At 39.8% G+C, this 23,997-nt stretch overlaps 1 protein-coding gene across 1 annotated transcript in view; it reads left to right on the forward strand.

Annotated features, from left to right (window-relative positions):
• Deup1 (deuterosome assembly protein 1) overlaps nt 1-23,997 on the forward strand; it is an 87,357-nt gene that overhangs the window by 51,068 nt on the left and 12,292 nt on the right. The window contains exons 10-11 of the mRNA XM_042685244.1: nt 2,027-2,113; nt 21,233-21,429. Coding sequence (XP_042541178.1) covers nt 2,027-2,113; nt 21,233-21,429 — 284 coding nt within the window. The remainder of the gene's footprint in view (nt 1-2,026; nt 2,114-21,232; nt 21,430-23,997) is intronic.

Here is a 23,997-nt window from a genome sequence, read left to right on the forward strand (position 1 = left end):
ATAGGCCCTGAGTTCAAGCCCCAGGACTGGCCCCCACACAAAAAAACATGTAGAAACATTAGAATGATCCCTGATGATATTAAACCTTCTCCTGTGATGTGTACACTGAACACAGAGCGCTGGTGTCTAGCACATCTTTGACTTATATTAAAAAGAAAAAAGATTCCAACTTTTCTTAGACATTTCTTACTCAGCATATGTTTCTTTTAGGGTTTTGAAAATGGAAAATGGTACTAAGGAGGCTGAGCTCTAAGGATCACAGTTCAAAGCCAGCCCAGGCAGAAGTCCATGAGACTCAACTCGAATAAGCTACCCCAGAAAATCGGAAGTAGAACTGTGGCTCAAGTGGTAGAACACTAGCCTTGAGCAAAAAGAAAGCTTGGGACAGGGCCTTGGCTCTGAGTGAAGCCCCAGGATCAGCACACACACAAAAAAAGATTAAAAATTGTTTTAAGCATGAAACTCAGTTCATACTTACTAAATGTTTACTCCACATGTAGGATGGTTCCTGGAGAAAAGCAGCAATGGTAATTACTGCAAGTGAACTACATGCATGTGTGACTGGTTGCCTACTTTCTCTTCTCCTCCTCTCTCCCTCCTTTCTTCCTTCTTCCCTTTCTTCCTTCCTCCATTTTCTTCCTTCCTTGTTTTTTTACATTCTCCTTCCTCCATTTTCTTCCTTCCTTGTTTTTTACATTCTCATAATCTTACTCATAATCAGATCGGTTAGTTGTCCACCCTCAATAGAGGCCACAGAGATTCTCAGCCTTTTCACTCCAATACTAGATGTTTTCAGAACATGAACACTTACTGAGAAAACCTCAACAACTTTCTAGGCAGGTGAGGATCACTTTATAAATAACACTTGTATATTATGGAAACAGAATAGGCTCTATCTTCATCCAGTTGTGAGCCTCAAACTGTGATTTATGTTTATAATACACAAGAAACCATGGATACCACATGATAGCAAGGCTTCCCTGAACAAAGTTACCCTCTGTACTGTGCAGAGGACAGCAGCAGGGATCCAGGCAGAGAGAGTATGAATGATTCTTACTATCACTTTCATATTCTTTTTAAAAATTAGCTTACAGAAGTAATACAGGGGCAGGGATTTTATTGTGGCAACTCGACATGTTTACACCAATCTATGTCACCCTTTCTATAACATTCTTATTTTTTATAGACTACCAGTGAGTATATATTTTACTATAGTTTTTTTTGTTATTATTAAGGTGTGCAGAGGGGTTACCATTTCATAAGTCAGGTAATGAGTACATTTTGGGGGGCAATGTCACTCCTTTTGTTTTCTACCCATCCCCCCTCTCGTCCCTGCCCACAAGTTAAATAGTTCATTTTTCACATAGTAAGTGTATATTTTATCATTTAAAAAGGCAAATCTTAAGGCAAGTGTTATAGAGATGTGAGACCTAGATAAATAAAAGGTCAGGTTGGGCATAGTGGTACAGACCTTTAATCTCAGCACCTAGGAGGTTGAGGCAGGAGAATCATAGGAAGACCACTGTCTCAATAAAAATTAAACAACTAAATAAACAAAGGCAAAAGGAAAGATACTATATCCAAGTACGATCAAATAGAAGAATCAGAGGGGGAAAAAAATAAAATCACAAACAAGGAAACTTGACAGGAGTAACAGAAAGAACAACATTAAATATGGAAGTCACATATCACATACTGTAAAAATTAATCAGGTATTCAAGAAATTTAGTTGACCAGATTATTTTAAGCATGTTTTCAAAATTGTTATTTTTTTTTCTGGTAACAGAAAGCAAATGAATCATTTTACGTATCTGTTTTTAAGTTAGTTTTGATCCTAAGTGGAAGGTACCATGACATGTGCCACAGATAGAAGAGCTGAATAACAGAATTGACTGCTAAAGCCAGGAATCATTTCCCTTTACTGCACTTAGAAAGTATTTGCATTCACAAGATAAAAATTAATTTTTAAAACTCTGGAATTCTCGTTGTGAATTTTACATTTCCCCTTTGTCTTCTGAACTTTCAGGTCTCAGATATGAGATATAAGGCCATCAGAGCAGAAAACCCACATCTAAAAGGAATGATGGGAGATTTAGACCCTGGACGGTATATGGTAATACGTTGAATTCATTCAATAAATTGAACACAAGATGACTTAGTTGGTCAGGATTTTCCAGACATTTTTTACTGGGCCCTTGTCTCATAATAGCATGCAGGGCTTGCAAACGGTCCTGCATTTCATTTTTATCCTCAGGTTGGAACATTAGTCTTTCTTGATTTTTCTTTTGTTCTTTTCTTGGATTTTGGCTCAAATTCTGATCATTTCTCAGACATGCCAAATGTGCTGACTGATTGCTTTTGATCTTGCTGTTGCTTTGAAATTCAACAGCCACCTTCACCTCGTGAAACCACCTCCAAAACCCTTCAGAATGGCTTGTCCCTGGCACTTGGTCTGTGTCTTGGTCTGACTTGATTCATAGTTTGGCACTTCTGCATTGCCTGGTGTGCGCAGCACCTCAAAGCACGGGTGTGAGGAAAGGCCCCGTGCACACCGCCTGCGTCCATGGCAGTGCTCTGCTCTTCAATGAGTAGACAACATATAAGCATCATGGTTGCTGAGCTGGGTCGCAGTTTCCTCCCTCAGCTGTCCAGTGTGGGTTAGAGCAGGTCACCCCTTCTGTAGCATGGCACTTTATTTCTGTGTTTTATATACTTCTCTGAAGTAGCAAGAGAGGACAAGTACTCTACCTCCACCTTGAGCATAGGGATGGGTTGGGGGGAAGTAGAGGACATGTGGGTAAAAGAGAATGCTAGGGAAGCTTTCGATCTCCTACTACATAAAGTTGCCCATCTGCTGTGTATGCATATGTATGTGTGCATACATATATATATATATGTACATTTAAATCTGCCATCTAACCCTATTTATTTAGAAATACTGGACACACAAAAAGTTAAATCAGATCCCAACTCTGAGTGATTTCCCTATCACAAAATAGGATTTGTGTTTCTAAACTCAATCTAAGCATTTGTGCTTATACATAGTTGGTTATACAGTGTCACTGGGCCTGCTTCTTTCTGCTCCTAATGGGATTTAGGGGGGAAGTGAAAGAGAAGTGTGTGTGTGTGTGTGTGTGTGTGTGTGTGTGTGTGTGTGAGTTTTTGTGTGTGTGTGTGTGTGTGAGTTTTTGTGTGTGTGTGTGTGTGTGTGTGTGTGTGTCTGTGTGTCTACGTGTGTGTGTGTCTGTGTATGTGTGTGAAGAGAGAGAGTATGGGGGATTGAACTCAGGCCTGGTTGTTGTTGCTTAGCTTTTTACTCAAGGCTAATGCTCATCCACTCCAGCCATAGCTCCACTTCCAGCTTTTGGTAGTTAATTGGAGATAAGAGTCTCATGGACTTGGCTTTGAACCACAATTCTCAGTTCTCAGTGTCCTGAGTAGCTAGGGTTATGGTATCAGTCACTGGCACTCAGCCCTACTGGCTTTTGACTTTTAAAATGCGAACAAAGATATATAATAAGAAACTAATTCTTCCCATCTCTATACCCCAGAATTATTCCATGCTAAGAAAATAGTAATCAGTGTTGTTGTTTTCCCTTTACTTGTGTGCTCTTACAGAAATAGTGTATATATGTAAGACATTCATTAGCCAAAACTGCCTCTGACAGAATTAAGGGACATCTGTATAAGTCACTACGCATCTTTTTATTTTTCTCATTTCTTAAGAAAATCATACTCATGTAAAAAATACATAACATTTATGATTTGGTTCATAGCTAATACTCCAGTAATTTTCAGTGTCATCTTTCTTTCCTCCAGCCCTCTACTCACACTGTCATCCAGCAGATTCTAGATTGGTTAACTTCACAGTGTGTATCATTGTATACTTTTCCATGTATATGTATATGCAGTCATATACCTATTTGGACATTTTATCACTTTTTAAAAAATAAGATTGCTTATGTCTGTGTGTCACTGAACAATACCTCTTAGAATCCTTCCAAACGACTGGTTTAAGACAATTTATCCTTATAATTGGCATGGATAAAACACACTTAGTAGACTACTTTTCATAATTAATTTAGCCCTAAAATATTCAACTCTGTTTACATATTTTGCCTGAATGAGAAATGATATTGTAGAACACCCTTATCCATGTATCTCAGAATAATCTTCTAGAAATGAGATTGTCGATTCAAAGATTGTGAGAGTTTTCATTTTAATACCTGTTATCAAGTCACATTTCTACTTTCTCTCTCATCCTTACCACCATGAGATATTATTGCTTCTTTGCTCATTCTAATTTCACAACTATGATGGCTATGAAGTAATTTCCATTTTTCTGAATATAATTGAGCATGTCTTTATACATTTATTGGCAATGTTTGCTAATATGAATTAAATATCCTTCATTTTCTATTGGGTTGTCTTTTTCTTTTCCATTTATAATAGTACTTTTCTAAATCTTCTTTGTAGCTTTTTTTTGGCGGGTCTGGTCATGGGGCCTGAACTCTGGGCCTGGGCGCTGTCCCTCAGCTCTTCAGCTCAAGGCTAGCGCTCTACCACTTGAGCCACAGCGCAACTTACGGCTTTTTTTCTTTTTGCTTATGTGGTGCTGAGGAATCGAACCCAGGGCCTCATGCATGCAAGGCAAGCACTCTACCACTGAGCCACCTTCCCAGCCCATTCGTAGCTTTTTTATACCTCTTCCCATAAACTTTTATTTGTCATAACTGGCAACAAGAGCTTTATAGTTTTGAGTTGCATTCTTTAAATTATAAGATTGTCCATACTTCTGTGTGTATGCAGTATCTTGGATTTTTTTGTTTTTTATTGCTATTATAAATGTGATATACAGAAGGATGAGTTATGTAAGTGAGGTAATGAGTACATTTCTTCTTGGACAATGTCACCTCTTCCCTCACTCTCTCCCAGTTTTTCCCTCCCATCCCCACCCGTATGTTGTATAGTTTATTTTCAACATAGAGTCTAGTGAGGACCACTTGCTGCATTTTCTACCCTTTATCCCTCTTCGATGTTTATGAGAGATTTTTTTTTGGTCCATCATTAGTCCATGTGAATTATAATTTTGAATGAATGTGATATCAATGAGGAGCCCAATTTTTAAAAATGTTTTAAAAATTGGATTTTAGTATAACAGTGTTAAAGTAGGGAGAAATAGAACATTTCCTGTTCCCAATGCAGAAAATGGGAGTTAAAGACTTCAATTTCAACTCTCACATGGACATTAAGCTCAGCTTCTCAATTTCTCATAACTTGTTGGTGTCAATTTAGCATTGAATTGTTTATATTAATGTTAAAATACTTTGCATTTTAATAATAAAATATTTTAAAGGATTTGGCATTTTTAATATAGTATATTTTTTCTTCCAGGATTGCATTATGGCTTTCTGTCTTCATATCATGGGCTTTTCAGTACAATCTCATGATAAATTTTTCCCCTTTTATCCCCAGGTATTTTATAATTCTTATCAGTTATAGGCAGAATATTTCCCTTTTTCATACCTAAGAATTTATTTCTAATATTTTAAACTAAATTATTTTATTAATTCTCACAGGAATTTTGCTAAAGTTATGTAGGTTTGAGCCATATAATTATGTCAAAGAAATTTTATCAGCTGAGCACTGGTAGCACATGTTGTTCATAATCCTAGCCATTCATGAGATCTGAGAATTGAGGCTCAAAGCCAGGCAAAGTAGATATACTGAGACTCCATCTCCAATTAACCAGCAAAATGCCCAAAATGGAGATGTGGCTTAAGTAGCAGAGCACCAGGCTTGAGCACAAAAGCTAAGCAAACGATAGTAAGAGGCACTCTTGTTCACAGCAGTATCAGCAAAACAAAACAAAAAACAAAAACAAAAAATAAACAACTTCATCTCCTTTTCTCCATTGTTAACATAAGTTTTTTGTTGTATTTCATTTGGAAAAATCAACAGGAAAATATTAAACAATAATAGTATTTGCTGGCAAATTTTCTATTTTCTGACTTTAAACATCATGGTTTTGTTTAGTGTAACATCTGTGCTTTCTATAGTCTTTTGTACATTAATATTCCTATTTAAATTAGGAGTTTTGCTGAGAATTACTGCTAGTTTTTATCAGATGCCTTTCAGCCTGGAGAACCTCATCTGGGTTGATGTGTAATAGACTCTGCTAATAGACTTCTGGCTACTGAACCAGATTTGCATTTCTGGAAAAAAATCACCCTAATCATTCGGTTAGTGGCAAAGAGTTTCTATAACAAAGTACCACACACTGGGTGGCTCAGAACTCTAGAAACATTCATAGTCTGGACCTGCAAGTTCAAAATTAAGACATCAAATTGTCAGTAGTGCTGGGCTCCCTCTGCAATCTATAGGAGAGGATTATTCATTCATGGTTGGTGCTCATCCTTTATCCACCCTCACAAGAGCATCTTCTGTTTCTCCTGGTGTCTTCTCTCTATGCGTATTTTTCCTTTCTATAAGATACTACTCCTACTGCTTATGGTCCTTCTGTGAAGGTTTGTTTCCAAATAAAGATCTGTTTCCACTTTATGAGGAGGTAGGGGTAGGACTTCAATACAGCACTTTTGGGAGGATACAGTTCAACCCATAATACCCATACTCTAGCAGTTTTGATGTATCACTGATGGTGACTTAGAAATAAGTTCTGTGTCTTTAGTGAGGTTTGGATATAATTCACTCTTTTTCTACTTGTTTTAAAGTTATACTGTCTTTATAACATGCACCTGCAGCTTTCTAGCTTTATGGGTGGTCTAGAGTATTTTTTTTTTAATTGTAAAGATACTATACAGAGGGTTACAGTTACATGAGTGAGGTAATGAGTACACTTCCTCTTGAACATTGTTATCCCCTCCATTGTTTTCCCCCTACCATCCCCTCCCTCCATCCCTTCCCCAAGGTTCTTTTTTTTTCTGATTGTGATTAAGTGATTACATAATTTCAAAGTCACAAGTTCGTTCTAACTTTCCTGGAGCAAATTGTCTATCACAGTCTGTAATATATAACAGTGTTCACATGTTATATACCATACATGTGATCAGCAGCATGGGGATATTTAGTAGTGGTTCAACCAGATGAGCGGGAGTTCTTTGTTTCTTAAGTCCTGTTAGTTTTGTCGTATCACCTAACATTTTGGATTTAGCATCCACCTATCAGGGAGACCACGTACCGTTTGTCTCTTCGTTCTTGGCTTACCTCACTCAACATGATTCCTTCTAGCTCCATCCATTTCCCTGCAAATGCCATTATTTTGTCATTTCTAATGGCTGCATAATATTCCATTGTGTATAGATACCACAATTTTTGGATCCATTCATCTGTGGTGGGGCATCTAGGTTGTTTCCATATCCTAGCTTTTGCGAACAGTGCTGCAATAAACATGGAGGTGCACGTGTCCTTGTATATTGGTTCCTGTTGTTCAGGGTAGATGCCTAGAAGTGGTATGACTGGGTCATAAGGGAGGTCAATCTTTAGCTTTCTAAGGACCCTCCAGACTGTTTTCCAAAGTGGTTGTATAAGTGTACATTCCCACCAGCAGTGTAATAGGGTTCCTCTTTCTCCACATCCCCTCCAGCATTTGTCATTGGCTGATTTGTGGATGTGGGACATTCTGACTGGGGTAAGGTGGTATCTCAGGGTTGTCTTTATTTGCATTTCCTTCACCACCAGGGATGATGAACATTTCCTCATGTGTTTCTTTGCCATTTTTATTTCTTCATTTGAGAAGTCCCTCTTTAGTTCCCTTGTCCATTTAGTAATTGGTTTGTTAGGTTTGGGAGGGATTAGTTTCTTGAGTTCCCTGTATATACAGGATGTTAACCCCCTGGCTGATATATTGCTGGTAAATATTTTTTCCCAATTAGTTGGTTGTCTTTCTAGCTTAGTTGCGACAGATTTAGCTGTGCAGAAGCTTTTTATTTTAAGGTAGTCCCATTTGTCGAGTCTCTCTCCAACTTGTTGTGACCCTGGGACTCTGTTCAGGAAGTTCCTTCCTGTGCCTATTAGTTCAAGTGTCTCTCCTACTCTGTCCTGCAGTAGTTTCAGAGATTCAGGTTTAATGTTAAGGTCTTTAATCCATTTTGAGTTGATGTTGGTGCATGGTGATAGGCTGGGGTCCACTTTTAGTTTTCTGCATGTGGCTGCCCAGTTTTCCCAGCACCAGCGGTTGAAGAGGCTGTGTTTCTTCCATTGTATGTCTTTGGCTCCTTTGTCGAATATCAGCTGGCTGTAGGCCTGTGGATTTATTTCTGGATCTTCTATTCTGTTCCATTGGTCTTCAGGTCTGTTTTTGTGCCAGTACCATGCTGTCTTTGTTATTATAGCTCTGTAGTAGAGTTTGAAGTTCGGCATGGATAGCCCTCCCATATTGTCTTTATCCCCTAGAATTGTTTTGGCTATTCTAGGTCTTTTGTTGTTCCATATGAATTTTTGGACTGTTTTCTGTATTTCAGTGATGTACGTCATTGGGATTTTAATTGGAATTGCATTGAATTTGTATATTAGTTTTGGAAGTATTACCATCTTTACTATATTAAGTGGGCCTATCCAGGAGCATGGGAGGTCTTTCCATTTCCTAGTGTCTTCTGCAATTTCTTTCTTTAACTTTTTATAGTTCTCATTAAATAGTTCTTTTACATCTTTGGTTAGGTTAATTCCTAAATATTTTATTTTTTGGGAGGTTATTGTGAATGGGGTTGCTCCCTTTATTTCCCTCTCTTCCTGTGCGTTATCAGTGTATAGGAAGGCAACTGATTTTTGTGGGTTTATTTTGTATCCTGCTATTTTGCCGAAGTGACTTATGATTTCTAAAAGCTTGGGGATGGAGTTTTTGGGATCGTGGAGGTGTAGTATCATGTCGTCTGCAAAAAGGGATAGTTTAACTTCTTCTTTCCCTATGCGGATCCCTTTAATGTCTTTTTCTTGCCTTATTGCCCTGGCTAAGGGTCCTAGGACTATGTTGAAGAGGAGTGGAGACAGTGGGCATCCTTGCCTTGGTCCTGATTTTAGGAGGATTGGTTGTAGCTTTTCCCCATTAAGTATAATATTGGCTATTGGTCTGTCATAAATGGCTTTTATTGTTTTTAGAAATGTTCCTTCTATTCCTATTTTCTCCAGAGCTTTTAGCATGAATGAATGTTAAATTTTATCAAAGGCCTTTTCTGCATCTGTGGCGATAATCATGTGATTCTTGACCTTGGCTCTGTTGATATGTTGGATTACATTTATTGACTTACGTATGTTAAACCATCCTTGTGTCTCTGGGATGAAGCCTACCTGATCATAGTGTATTATTTTTTTTATGTGTTTCTGGATTCTGTTAGCTAGAATCTTGTTAAGGATCTTTGCATCTGTGCTCATCAAGGAAATTGGCCTGTAATTCTCCTTTTTGGTTGGGTCTTTGCCTGGTTTGGGGATGAGTGTGATATTGGCTTTGTAGAATGAGTTTGGGATAGCTCCCTCCTTCTCTGTTTCTCTGAAGAGCTTGAGGAGTATGGGTATTAGTTCTTGTTTAAAGGTCTTATAGAATTCTGCTGTGAATCCATCTGGTCCTGGGCTTTTTTTTGTTGGAAGACTTTTGATAGCTTCCTGTATCTCATTATAGGATATTGGCTCATTTAATTGGTTAACTTCTTCTTTGCTCAGTTTGGGTAACTTGTATTTCTCTAAAAATGCATCCATTTCTGCCAGATTTTCTTCCTTTAGAGAGTATAGCTTTTGAAAGTAGTCTGTTAGAATTGTTTGGATATCTTGGGTACTTGTTGTGATGTTTCCGGTGGCATCCCTAATCCTATTAATATGGGTTTCCACTCTTCTTTTTTTAATTAATCTTGCCAACGGGCCATCAATTTTGTTTATTTTTTCAAAAAACCAGCTTTTTGTTTGGTTTATTTTGGTTATGGTTTTCTGATTTTCTAATTGGTTAATCTCTGCTCTTAATTTGGTTATCTGGCTTCGTCTAGTAGCTTTAGGTCCCATTTTTTCTTGTTTTTCTAGCTGTTTTAATTGCAACATGAGATTATTTACTTGGTCTGTCTCCATTCTCTTGATGTGGGCACTGAGGGCAATAAATTTGCCCCTCAGGACTGCTTTTGCTGTGTCCACAAGTTTCTTTGTGAGGTGTTTTCATTTTCATTGAGTTGTAGGAAATGCTTTATTTCTTCTCTGATCTCTTCTGTTACCCAGGCATTGTTAAGGAGTGTGCTGTTCAATTTCCATGTATTAGAGAAATTTCTGCGGTATGCTTTGTTATTGAGAGCTAGCTTGATTCCACTGTGGTCAGATAGGATACAGGGGATTATGTCGATCCCTTTGTATTTGCTTAAGTTCCTTGCATACCCTATGATATGGTCTATTTTGAGAATGAGCTGCTGAGAAGAATGTGTACTGTGTTGTTTTAGGGTGAAATACTCGGTAGATGTCAGTTAATTCCGCTTGAAGTATGGCCTCACTTAATTCGGTAGCTTCTTTGCCAATCCTCTGGTTGGTAGACCTGTCCTTTGGTGAGAGTGGCGTGTTAAAGTCTCCTAGTATTATCGTATTGGGATCTATTTTATTCTGTAAGTTTGAGAGCATTTGTTTGACATATCTGGGTGCACCAATATTTGGGGCATATAAGTTGATGATGGTTATATCCTCCTCTTGGATTGTTCCCTTTATTAATATGTAGTGTCCGTCCTTGTCTTTCTGTACTGATTTTAATGAAAAGTTTATTTTGTCAGATATCAGGATAGCTACACCTGCTTTCTTACTTGGGGCATTTGATTGGTAGATCCTTTTCCACCCCTTCACTCTGAGTTTGTTTGTATGTTTGGCTGAGAGGTGGGTCTCCTGAAGGCAACAGATGGATGGGTCTTGTTTTCTGATCCAGTCCTCAGTTCGTTTTCTTTTAATTGGCGAATTCAGCCCATTTATATTAAGAGAAAGTATAGAGAGATGCATTGTTGTCCCTGCCATTCCGTTTTCCTAAGTTTTTCTTCTTTCCTTTCCTCCTGTGCTTGCTCAGTTAGACTTTGAGTAATGCCTGTTTGGGGCAGGTCCCAGTTCCTGGTTGCTTTCTTCATGTTGTGTCCCCCCTCTTAGAATTCTTTGTAATGCTGGCTTAATGTTTATGTATTCATTTAGTTTTTTTTGCTATTAAAAGTTTTCAGTTCTCCATCGAATGTGAATGCTAGCTTTGCCGGGTATATCAGTCTGGGTTGGCAGTTATTGGCTCTCAGGGCTCGTATGGTGCTTTCCCAGGCTTTTCTTGCATTCATTGTTTGTGTGGAGAGATCTGCAGTGATTCTAATTTTTTTCCCGTTGTAGTATAGCTCCTTCTTCATTTTTGCTGCATGCAGGATTGTTTCCTTATTATTCAGATCCAACATTTTTACTATAATGTGTCTAGAAGTGTTTCTCCTGGGATCTTGCTTGTTGGGTGTTCGATAAGCTTTTGTGATGTAGTTAAGATGGTCGTTTTTGAGGTGGGGAAAATTTTCGTTGATTATCTTGTTAAATAGGTGTTGCATTCCCTTGCTCTGGAATTCCTCACCTTCGTCCACTCCGATTATGCAAAGGTTAAGTTTTTTAGCATTATCTGCTTGCTCTTGAATTTCCCTTTGGTTTAATTTGAGTGATTTTTCCATATCTGTCACTTTTTGGTCCAGTTGGTGTATTCTGTCTTCTGTTTCTGACACTCTACCTTCCATTTCATTCACTCTGTTGACCGTGGCTTCTATTGTGGTTTGCATGGAGGAAATGGATCCCTTTATGGATTCAATGTTGGTTCTCAGAGTACTGATCTCACCTCTCAATGAGGTGAGATCAGTATGCATTACCTCTAATTTGGCGTTTATCTCACTTCTTACTGAGGTTTGTGCAGCTTCTATTTTTGCATCCAACTTTTGTTTGATATCCTGTATCTCTTTTGATAGTTCATCCTTGTGCTCTTTCAATTTCTGATCCATTTCTCGCTTTATTTCTTGAGTCATTGCCTCCAGCAACCCTTGGATGTAGCTTTTGTCTTCCATTCCTGCTTTGCTCCCACTGGGGCTCTCCCCTGCGTGGCTGCTGGCTTTTGAGGTGAGCTTGCTGTCCTGGGTGGTGGTAAACCTTGTGATTTTTCTCTGTGATTTTCGCATGGGGGTTCAGGAGACTGCTCTTCAATTTTGTTTTGGTGTGTCTGTCTTTGCTTGGTTGCTGATTCTGTATTGGTAGAGAGAGTCTGTGCCTGATCTGGGTTCTGTTGGGAGCCTATTTCCAGCTGCTATTCTGACTTACTTAGGATTCTCAGCTCTCTGCTGTAGATTGCTGGCAATTCCCGCCTTTGGAAGGGTTGAGCAGCCTAGACTGCTTGTGTTTGCTCCTGAGGGTGCTCTTGGGAAGATCAGATGCTCTGGATGCACTCTCCCAAATACTGGAGTCTGCTATGGGCTCCTGATGTGTTTTTGTTTGTTTGTTTTGGGCTGGTTGTGGTCTTGAACTCTAGGTTTGGGTGCTGTCCCTCAGCTCTTCAGCTCAAGGCTGGCACCCTACCATTTGAGCCACAGCACCACTTCTGACCCTTTTTGCTTTTGTGATGCTGAGGAATCAGATCCAGGGCCTCATACATCCAAGACTATCACTCTATTGCTGAGCCGCCTTATCAGCCTGAGCTCCTGCTTACTATCAGGTGCTGGCAGCCTGTGTTGCCCAATTCCCAGCCTAGGGCATATGGGTGGAGTTTTGGTGGGGTTTGGGCTTCTCTTGTCCTGAGCCTCCAGGTCTTTTGTTGTTACAGGCGTGCTTCCCGGGGAGTGTTGTTTCCTGGTTTTCTCCCCTCTGTTGAGGCGTATGCTCAGCTTTTTACTTCAGTTGGGAGGAGTTGGTTGTGTTGTTCAGGCGCCGGATCCCCGGGCCTGGTTCCGGCCCCAGCCTGGAGCGCGCTCGTTAGGCCTGTGCTGATGTGTATACCACCTAGGTTATGCAGCCTGGAGGACACAGTTCAAATTTCTTCTACTGTTGGTAGGCTTGACCCAGGGGCGCTGTTCCTGGCTTGGGCATTTAAGCTCCCTCCCAGGGGCGCTCTTGCTCTGGCCTGGCCAGCAGAGTGTGCTCCACCGGCTGGTGGAGCTCTCGAACAGTTCCCAGTTTTAGTGGGTCCTGTGGTCCGGGTGTTGGGGTAGGGAGTCTAGGTCAGGGTTTGGGGATTCCCTCCAGCTCTGGTCTCCCTTGAGGGATACACTGTCCCCTGTGGAGTACTCACCCTGGAGCTGGTTGTTTTCTGTGTGGTGTAGGTCGTCAGTTGTTGTTGCAATCCGAGTTCAGTTGGGGTGGTTGCGGGCTGGGTTGGGCGGCCCCCGCCGGGTCCTTGCGATCGCGATTGGGCGGGTGGTCTGCCAACAGGTCCCTTTGTCGCGCTGCTGGTGCCGGGCGGCTTTGGCGGGATGGAGCCTCTCCGCTCCGGTGGAGAGTGAGGGGTGGGGGTGGGATCCTCGTGGAGACTCCCGGCTGGTAGGTTTCTCTGTTCCTGGCGATCCGCTGTTCTGCAATCCGGTACCTGGTGATCTGCAGGCAGCCCCCTGTGTCTCTGTGGCTCCGGCAGCCCCTGCCGGGCCGGCTGGCCGGCGGCTTGGCGCACTGCCGCGCGGCCAGTAAAGGTTGGGGGAGGGGTCTTCGCTTTTCTCTGTTCTGAAATTCTTCTTTTCCTCTCTTTCTTTTTTTGTTATTTTCCACCTCTGGTTTTTCTCTGAGTGTTCGTCTTTTTGTTGTTGTCGGTCTCTTGGGGAGATTAAGCGTTGGAATCGAACTCTCTTTTTGGTTGGAGAGAGCTGTGGCGTTTCCCTACTGCCCCGTCGCCATCTTGGTCCCCCCTCGGTCTAGAGTATTTTAATATTGAAATTCACAGTTCTTTAAAGACTAGAAAGATTTAGCTGTAAAACCATCCACAGTTTATAAATCCTTTTGTTTGGGGGTGGTTGGTATATTCACTATTTTTTCTTAGATCATTTTGGTTATTTGTATACTTCTAGGAAATCTATCCCTCTTAATTTGTTCCCTCATTACCAAAGTTATAGTATAACATGGTTCATCTCTTCTATATTCTGTCCTGTTGTTGGGCTGTTTGTTGAGACAGCATGTAGCCCATGCTGCATTTGAACCTTGTGATCTTCTGCCTCTAGTTTCTGAATGCTGGGATTACATACAGGTGTTCCACACCCAGACTACAGTGTGTTGTTATGTTTCCTTTCTTATTGATAATCTTACATTGTTGAACACATTCTTTCCCTTTTTTTTTTGTACTGGTCCTGGGGCTTGAACTCAGGGCCTGTGCACTATCCCTGAGCTTCTTTTGCTCTACCACTTGAGCCACAGCTCCATTTCTGGCTTTTTTGCTAGTTTATTGGAGCTTAGAGTCTCATGAACTTTCCTTCTCAGGCTGGCTTCAAACTATGAACCTCAGTCCTCAGCCTCCTGAGTAGCTAGGGTTATAGGTATGAGCCTGGCTTGCAAAAGGTTTGTTTTATTCTCATGTCAAAATGCTGGCTTTGGGGTTTATTTTTTAATCTATTTCTTTATTTTTTAATTTTTTAATCAATTTTGTCTTTCAGTGTTTTGGGGTTTTTTTGTTGGCTAATTCCTTAAAATGAAGATAATCCCATAGTTGAAAAAAATCTGATAATTAGACATTTATTTCTGAAATAATTTGTATGAATAAATACGGAATTTAAAAATTGGTTCTAAAACCTTATCTCAAGCTGTAAGAAAATATACCATTTAAAATAATTATTGTTGGGCTGCAAATGTGGCTTAGTGGTAGAGTGCTTGCCTAGCAAGCATGAAGCCCTGGGTTTGATTCCTCAGTACCACATAAACAAAAATGGCCAGAAGTAGTGCTGTGGCTCAAGTGGTAGTGTTAGCCTTGACCAAAAGAAGCTCAGGGATGGTACACAGGCCCTGAGTTCAAGCCCTAGGATTGGAAAAAATATTATTATAAAGGTGATGTACAGAAGGATTACAGTTATATAAGCCAGGTAAAGAACACATTTCTCGTTGGACAGTGTCACCCCTTCCCTCATTCTCAACCAGTTTTTCTCTCATGTTCTCACCCACAAGTTGTGTAGCTCATTTTCTGCATGCTGTCTAATGAGTAGCACTGCTGCATTTGTTCACCCTTTATCCCTCCATTTCTGTGCTTTCCTTACCCTTCCAAAGACAGATAAACTAGCAGACAAGTCAAAAAGAAAATAAAACAGCAACAAAGAAAAGAACCTCTCTTTCCCATTTCCTGGAGTTCATTTCTGTAAATATTATTTTATATGATCAGATACACATAGGCATTGCACCTTTGTGTTCCTCTCTGAGTATCCTCCCTTGGTCTCATTGTGTGGGAAGGCCTGAAGACCTGTGTAATTTATCATGTCCCAGTGTGTTTAGATATAGCTTCTACATATAAAGCACATCATTTTTAAGTCCTCTAACATATCTGGTATTTGGATAATAATGGAAGAGTGGTTATTTTTTCTAAACAAGGAAATTGCTGAACTTAAAATTGGCCATATCTAAATAAATATATCTTTGAGAATTTATTCCCTGCTTATTTCAACTGAGGGGGAAGTGTAGCCAAATAGTGGGACATAGGCTCTGCACTCAGTAAGACATATATGTGTGCATGTGGGGGGAGGGGGGAGTATGGGTGTGTGTGTGTGTGTGTGTGCACGCACTGCAGAGCAGATCCTGTGTAACTCAAGGGCAAGCTCTGTGGGACAACCACCCAGCCTCTGTGACATACTTAGACTAGTGAGAGGCTTCAGTTTCCCTTGCGTTTTGAAGTATTGAAACTTGACCATATAGAAAAAATGGCAGTCCTCTTTTCCGTTATCATTTATTATGTTTTCTTTGATTCCATATTCATTTAGTCCTACAATTGTATTAATTTATTTTTCTTTAACTTAAGAAAGTTGTAATAAAATCAGACTGATTTTTTTTTTTTTTTTTTTTTTTGCTATCCATAAGTCAGCTAAATTAAACAGTAGCAGACCTGGACAAAAGAACCCATCAGAAATACAGAAGTAAGGCTATGGCTGTAGCCCAGTGATGACTGTAGCCTAGCATGAGAAAGGCCCTGGGCTCAATCTCCAGGGTGGATAAAAAGAAAGAAGGAAAGGAAGAAAAGAAGGAGGGGAAAGAGGGAGAGATTGGCTGAAGTATTGTGCATTTTTCACATATCACCACCTAGTGGGGAATATATTTCTGAGGTCACTAGAAACACCTTTAAAAGAATGAAACAAAAGAGCTCAAAAATATTGTTATTAAGAAAAATGCAATATGCTCTTACATAGAAATGTAAATAAAGTACTTATATAAAGGTAAATAAATTTTAGTTAATTCTCCTAATATTTATTATGGTATTATTAGAAAATTGTGAGTTAAAAATCATTATTTTCGGGGCTGGGAAGCTGGCTCAGTGGTAGAACGCTTGCCTTGCATGCCTGAGGCCCTGGGTTAGATTCCTCAGCACCACATAAGCAAAAAGAAAAAAGCCGGAAGTGGTGCTGTGGCTCAAGTGGTAGAGCGCCAGCCTTGAGCTGAAGAGCTGAGGGACAGCGCCCAGGCCCAGAGTTCAGGCCCCACGACCGGACCTAAAATAAATAAATAAAAATCATTATTTTCATTTTTAATTCCTTTAAACCAATACTGGCCCAAGCATAGTCATAGATAAGATCTAATTTTGTAGAAGAATATTGTATCCAATTTAACTGAGCATCAGACCTTTAAAATCATATGATATTTACTCATTAATGTCTTATTTAGAATCAAATTTTAAGTCTTACCCAAAGATTCTAGTTGACCTTTTTTAGCCAGATCTGAGCATATCAATTTTTTTTCATTTTGGAGGACAAAGTGTTATGACTGCCTCTTTTATATTTATTACAAACCTACTCCAGCTTTACAATAAGCAGCCCCTTTTCTTGTAAAGTGAAGAACTACTGATCACTTTTTTGTTTGCATTGGTGTTTCAAAAGAGTAAATACTATCATTTTATTACACATAAAATCCTAAATTTGGAAATTCTTATCATTTTTATTAAACATTTTAATAAAAATAATTTTATTAAAACTTGAAAAAAAGAGAAATACTTTTAAGGCCCTCCTTTTGCAAATGGTACTTGGCCAGCACTAGTAGAGGTTCCATGGAACACTCCTTGACTGGCTTGTGGGAAGGAAAAGTTGTCATGCAAAAATTTGACCTTTCTACACACACACACACACACACACACACACACACACACACACACATTTCATCTTTCTCTCAGCATTCTTCCGATAGGGTTTTGCTTGCCTGGGGCAGGCTCACACTGTTCTTTTGAGATGGAGTCTTGCTAACTTTTTGCTTAGGTTGGCTTTAGACCACAACCCTCCTCATCTCCACTTCGTGCATACCTTGGAATGGCAAGTGCACACCCCTGTACCCAGCTATTGGTTGAGAAGGGAATCTTGTGAACTTTTCTGTGATCCTCCTGACCTCTATCTCCCAGGTGCCTTGGATTATAGGCATGAGCCATGATGCCCTGACAGTATAGCCTATTTTTTAAAAAAATGATGATGATCATTTGCCAATTCTGTCATGTAAGAATACAACAGAGGAGACTTCACAGACACCGTTACTGGTACCTTGAGTCAGACACTGTTACTGGTACCTTGAGTCTCTTAAAACTGTGAGGAATGAATTTCTATTGTTTTGCACTTTCGAGTCTGTGGAATTTTGCTATAGCAGCACAAGTAAACTAAGACACCTTATTACAAAAGCCAGATTTGAGGCAGTTAGGTTTCCCCTCTCCTGAACCAGAACAGCATGGGAGTTTGGACTATTGTAGAGTCTGTCCTGGCTTCCATCATTTACCACTACAGACTCAGCACCTGCTGCAGAAGCCATTGCCTTATTATACATGGGAACAGAAGGCTAAATAACCTGTCAGATGTGGAGAGAAGCTTCAAACAGGAGAGACAGAAGATGCAATAAACAGTCTGGAGGAATCCAGAAACAGAAGTGATAAAGCAAAAGAGAACACAAGTAACTAAGTTATTACCATCAGAGAGATAAGAGAATTGAAAATTTTTAACATGAAAAACATGATTGTAGAAATAATATTGGAAATTTTCACTATAAAAGTCGGAAGATAGCAAAGTCTTGTTTCGACGTGTTGAAGCCTCAGGTGAATGCAGTCTGTAGAGGTGAGCGGTCGGTGGTAATGAGGACACCCACCCAGCCCTTAGGTGCTGGCTCCTGAACTCAGCAGTCCACAAGGACTCCATGGAGAAATGACTGGACTGGGACAGAGAAAGTACAACAGGGCCCTGGAAAACATACCATTTCAAAAAGCAAGAAAGCCCTGAAGGAATGCTGGCAACGGCAACATGTCAAGAGATATGGAAGGTAGCTTGAAGGGGGACTACCACTAAGTATAAGCTGATATTCAAAATATGTGAGCTGAAAGTTCGATGATGCTAGATATGAAGGCTCTTTACTCAATTCCAGCCCTGGGGTGGAGGCTATGGCAGGAGAAACAAGAATTCCAGTCCAGCCTGGAGTATACCTTGTCTCAAAAAAAAAAGAAAAGGTCGGTGTGGAATACATTAGTTGAAGTTTCAAAGTAACCCTCACTAAATACTTATTCATTGGAATATAACTGGCCTGTGATTTTTCTAGGGTTAATATCTAAGTCAGAGGTGCTGAGCAACAATTCTAGACTCAAGGAGGCAAAGACAGTATTCAGACAACTATCAAAATGTGGGATCTAAGTTTTGAATGAGGATCATGATCAATGTTCATCTTAGTTGGTTTTGTGGCTGTTGGTTTTTATAGCTGTGCTGTGGTTTTAGTAGGTTATGTCCTTAGTGCAGAAAATCCACTAAAATTTGAGATGTGAAAGGGCATCAGGTCAACAAGTCACTCGAATAGTTTTGCAGGAAAAATAAAATTTTGCCAAGTATACTTGCAACTTTTCTGAAAATACCTGACTGCGTAGTAGATCAGAATATGTTCCTTCAATCTGTCACTTTGTAATAAGGATTATTTTGAACTGAGGAACAGAACACAAAGCTCTGTGTCCATACCCTACCCCAAACACCTATCTACCTGAAAGAAGTCTTAGGCTCTCAATCATCAGAGATTTTGTGGCCTTCAGCCAGCACTAAGATGTCACCATCACCAATTGTACTCCTCACATACTCTCCTTCCCAGTTTGCTATACCTGAAGGAGTAAAGCTTGCTTTCTTTCATCTCCTCACTTCTTTACATAACCCCCAAATTATAACCACCTGCTTGTCCTGATCCTGTGTGCCTAATGCGCATGTGAATTATTTTCTTCCTTCCTTAAAATCTTCCTGAAAAGAAATGTTAAGACACTCCCTAGCAAACTTCTTACAGCCTTTAGCAAACAGCTTCTGAGATCTCTAGTCTTATTCAAAACCTCTCTTTTGTGATTTAAACATGTTTCATTTTTCTGAAGAAGCCTTAGAAATTGAGTGCTGCTTAGTAAATAGTAAAATTTGAAGCTCAAAGCTCTGTTGGCTGGGGCTGGCATAATCTCAACTGGACGGTCAATAGAACAGAATGGTTCAGAGTCAATCCCTGTTGGTATGGATATAACATTTTTTTTGCAGCATCCATCATAGCAAATGGATGTTTTAATCAATATGTAATTTGACTATGGAAAACTTATTATTTTCATGTCTTCTCTCATTTTATCCAAAATTAATTCCAAAAAAATTATGTGTAAAATAATGAAATAGAAAAAAAGTACTTGATCTCTAATGGTTTTACAATGAAAAAGAAAAAATAGTTTTACAATGAAATGAAGAGTGAAATAAAAAAGTGAGGAAATCGTCACAAAGGGAAAAGACTCACAGATTTCACTAAATGGAACAAAACAAAACCAGAGAAACTTAAAATTCACACAGAAAGCATTGATCAATAGAAGAAACAATACATTTCTTTCCCTGATGTTAATTTCCTTGCAAGTTAATAAAACACAGAACCCAAAGGGGAAAAATAGAGCCAGTTGACAAAAGATAGAGTCAAATGCTGGAAAAAAATCAAAATATACTCACCTTTGGAAACATACAAATATTACTGTTTATCAAGTTGACAAAGTTAACATGATAGTGATATTAAGTTATTAGGAGTATGATAAAATAGGTCCTTTCATATTTTTGTTCAGCTCTTTGGGCTTTAGTTTTTAGTTTCTTTTTTTTTTCTTCAGTTAGAGTCTTCTATACTGTTCCTAGGCTGGGCTGAACTGCAGTCTCTCACATAGCTGGGATCATAAGTACATAGTACCACACCCAACTTATTTGTTGAGATAGGTCTCGCTAACATTTTCCCAGGCTGGCCTTAAATCTCCATCCTCCTGATCTCTGCCTCCCAGGTAGCTGAGATTATAGGCAGGAGCCACTGCACCTAGACTGATTATAATTTTGTAAGTATCCATATTATATTTTATATTTACAGTGTTCTATTTCATATTGATACATTGATTATAATTTTGTAAGTAACCATATAATCATGTTGACATTTTTGTGCATCTTTTTTATTAATAAGAAAAGACAAAAAGGATATAAATTACTAGTATCAGTTATCCCTGGATGGGGATAGTATAAAATATTTATTTTGTTCTCAAATGTTATTCCATGTTTTCTACAATGATGTCAATCATTTTAGTCAAAGAATGTTGTTTTAAAATTGAACCATGTAATTTCTATTTTTCTACCTTAATCACCTCCTTTTAATAGGCTCTATCTCCAAATACAATAAACTTTGAGAATTATGGCTTCAACATATGAAGTTGAGATGCCTTTAAAAAAAATTGTTATTGTAGAGGTGATGTACACAGGAGTTACAATTACCTAAGTCAGGTAATGAGTACATTTCTTTTTGAACAATATCACCCCTTCCCTTGCTTCCTCCCAGTTTTTCCCTCCGGTCCCCACTTATGATTTCAATGATTAATTTAAGGTGTGCCCAATAGACACAAACTTTAAACCTAGCCATCTTATTCTGGAGAGCAGTAATGCACTGTGTTACCCTTCCCTACAATGGCCACAGGCAGTGTTACCTGCATTGCTTTTGTTACCACATCGCTGGGCCTAAATGAAAAGGCCTTTCCTTCTCGTGTCCAAATGCAGAAAATACACATGGTTGATAAGGGTTGATATATTCAGTGATAGCTCATTTTCTCCTCTAGAGTATGGACTTCACTCACAGGGAACATTCAAGACATTCATCTATCAACAAATTAGAATATGAGAATGAAAAGCTCCGAAATGATCTTGCAAAACTGCATGTCACTGGAAAACCAGCATGGTCCACCCAAAACACCTATGAAGAACCAGGGAGATATGCCTATCAAAGCCAAATAAAAATGGAGAAAACTGAAGATAGGTAAGCTAGCTCCTTTATACAGGCCCAAAAGTTAAAACATCACATTGAAATTTGTTTTTAAGCAACTCAAAGCATAATTATGTATTTTCTTTTTAGTTGCTCAAAATTCATTTTACATTGATAGATAATATCGTGGTATAGGTACAGTGGCTTTCAGAAGAAACTTGTGTTTCATGATCTAACAGTGAGTTGGGTAGAGTGCTACAGGGTGGAGGGAGCTTGGCACCTCAGACCATTGTCAGCTGGTATATTGTACACAAGCACATAAATATATAATCTTACATGTCATGTGCTAGGAACATGAGAACAAACTAGAATGTAATGTGTTGAGCATATTGCTCACACATATAGAGCATGTAGGAATACATTACGACTGATTTATCTTGCAGTTAAGGACATATGGTAGCCATGGCAACACACTTTGGTCTTTTCATAGGGATGGGGTCTATGGGAATGTGAGAGGTTTTCTTTTAGTGAAGTCTATAAGAAATCAATATCTGTTATCCATTTTACTCCCATGCTCTTTAAAATGTCTTAGTTCACCTTCTAAGTAAATATATCCACCATGAAATAGGTTAATTAATCCAATTTTAATCAAAAAAATTTGATAAGATCGAAACTATCTGTGAGGGGCATTCACTATTAAACTACACTTAGAAAATGCTTAATGAAACAGCCAGTTTTCCTTCGTTGGGGTTCTCTGGGTCATTAATCAGCTATATACATTGAGTGTTTTATGAAGGCCTCTGGTATGGGGCACTCACCAGATTTGCTCAGTAACAGAGTTTCTAGCCTTGCATGCACCACCCAACAGTAAAGGAATAATCCACACTCCACCAATTTAGTAGCAGCTCATAATGCTAAGCAAGAGAACCTTCTAGATTGTTTTTGTAATGCCTGACTGAATAGATATCTACAACCTCAGAAAATTTTCTTAACCTTTGTCAGCCTTGGTTTCCTCTCTGTCAAATAAGGGTTTAAAAAAATCATAGGATTTCAGTGAAGATTATCACATAAAACTTTTAATGGTATAAGTGTTCCCCACTATTACTGTTATTACTATCCTAAAGTAATAAAAGACTCAGGAGATTGAGACTATTTTTGATAGTAGTAATAATGCTGGTGAACAGACAAATGGTTGGATCTGCCATTTCCTCAAGGATAGTTCTACTAAAACTGTAATAAATAAATTCATTAATTATGTCTGCTGGGGATGTGGTTCAGTGGTACAATACATGACTAACATTCATGAAACTTAATTTAATCACCTATGCTAGATACATACATGCATACATACATAGACAGATGGGTAAATGAATGAGAGGGAGGGAGAGAGGAAGTAGATGATATATAAATGATAGATAGATAGATAGATAGATAGATAGATAGATAGATAGATAGATAGATAGATAAACTGTCAGAATCAGACTCACCTTGGTAACTAACATACTAACACAATCCTGTTCTACATAGTCTAAATACAAAACAAACAAAATCCAGTCCAACACTCCTGTAGCTGTAGAACAGCTCTGTTCTTTCTTCACCTGAGTCCTATGTGTAGTAGAGGATAGATTTTAACCCAACACCTACTCAAAGTTCTAAGAGAACAATCACTGTTCATTAGCTCAAGAAGGATGAAAGAAGGCCAGACACTGGAGTGGAGTAACAGGGGTGGGGTGGGGTGGGGTGGTAGAGGTGGTGCTGGGGTGGTGGGGGAGTGGGTTTGTAGAGGTGGGTGGGGTGATGGAGGTAGGGCTAGGGTGGTAGAGGTGGCTTTGGGGTGGGGGGAAGGGAGTAGTGGTGGAGGTGGGTGGGGTGATGGAGGTAGGGTCGGCTGGAGTGGTAGTTTGTGCTGCGGTGGGGTGGTAGGGGTAGGGTAGTAGAGGTAGCACTGGGGTGGGGTGGTGGAGGTAGGGGTGGGGTAGGATGGTAAGGGTGGGGTGAGGTGGGGTGGTAGAGGTGGTGCTGGGGTGGGATGGTAGGGGTAGGGTGGGATGGTAGAGGTGGTGCTAGGGTGGGATGGTAGGGGTGGGGTGAGATGGGGTGGTAGAGGTGGCAATGGTGGTGGAGAATAGGGGTGGGGTGGGATGGTAGGAGTGGGGTGAGGTAGGGTGGTAGAGGTGGTGCTAGGGTGGGGGTGGGGCGGGGTGGGGTGGTGGAGGTAGGGCTGGGGTGGGATAGTAGGGGTGGGGTGAGGTGGGGTGGTAGAGGTGGCACTGGGGTGGGATGGTGGAGGTGGCTCTGGGAATCGCAGCTGTCCGAGGAAGCACTAAATGCAAGAGGAAGAGAACATAGCCACATGGCAATTCTCTCACTGATGGGGAAATCTAAGAAAATCTTTCCAAAGGAGTCTGATGGCAGATGGGGTGGGTGTAAAGATGTATTTTCTAATACAGAATAAACACTTTTCAACTGCTTGTCTGCCTGCCTTTCTCCACGGGTCCAAGCTGAGTGGGTGTAAAAGAAAAGCCAGCCCCTACAGCAGCTCAGAGGTTCTTCTGTGTGCCTGAGGCCCACTGGTGCAGAACACGGTCCCCACACTGTTTTGAAGCACTCCGAACGCCTTAC

The sequence above is a fragment of the Dipodomys spectabilis genome, unplaced genomic scaffold (genome assembly GCF_019054845.1).
Source record: "Dipodomys spectabilis isolate Male_0828 unplaced genomic scaffold, ASM1905484v1 ptg000094l, whole genome shotgun sequence".
NCBI classification, from domain to species: domain Eukaryota; kingdom Metazoa; phylum Chordata; class Mammalia; order Rodentia; family Heteromyidae; genus Dipodomys; species Dipodomys spectabilis.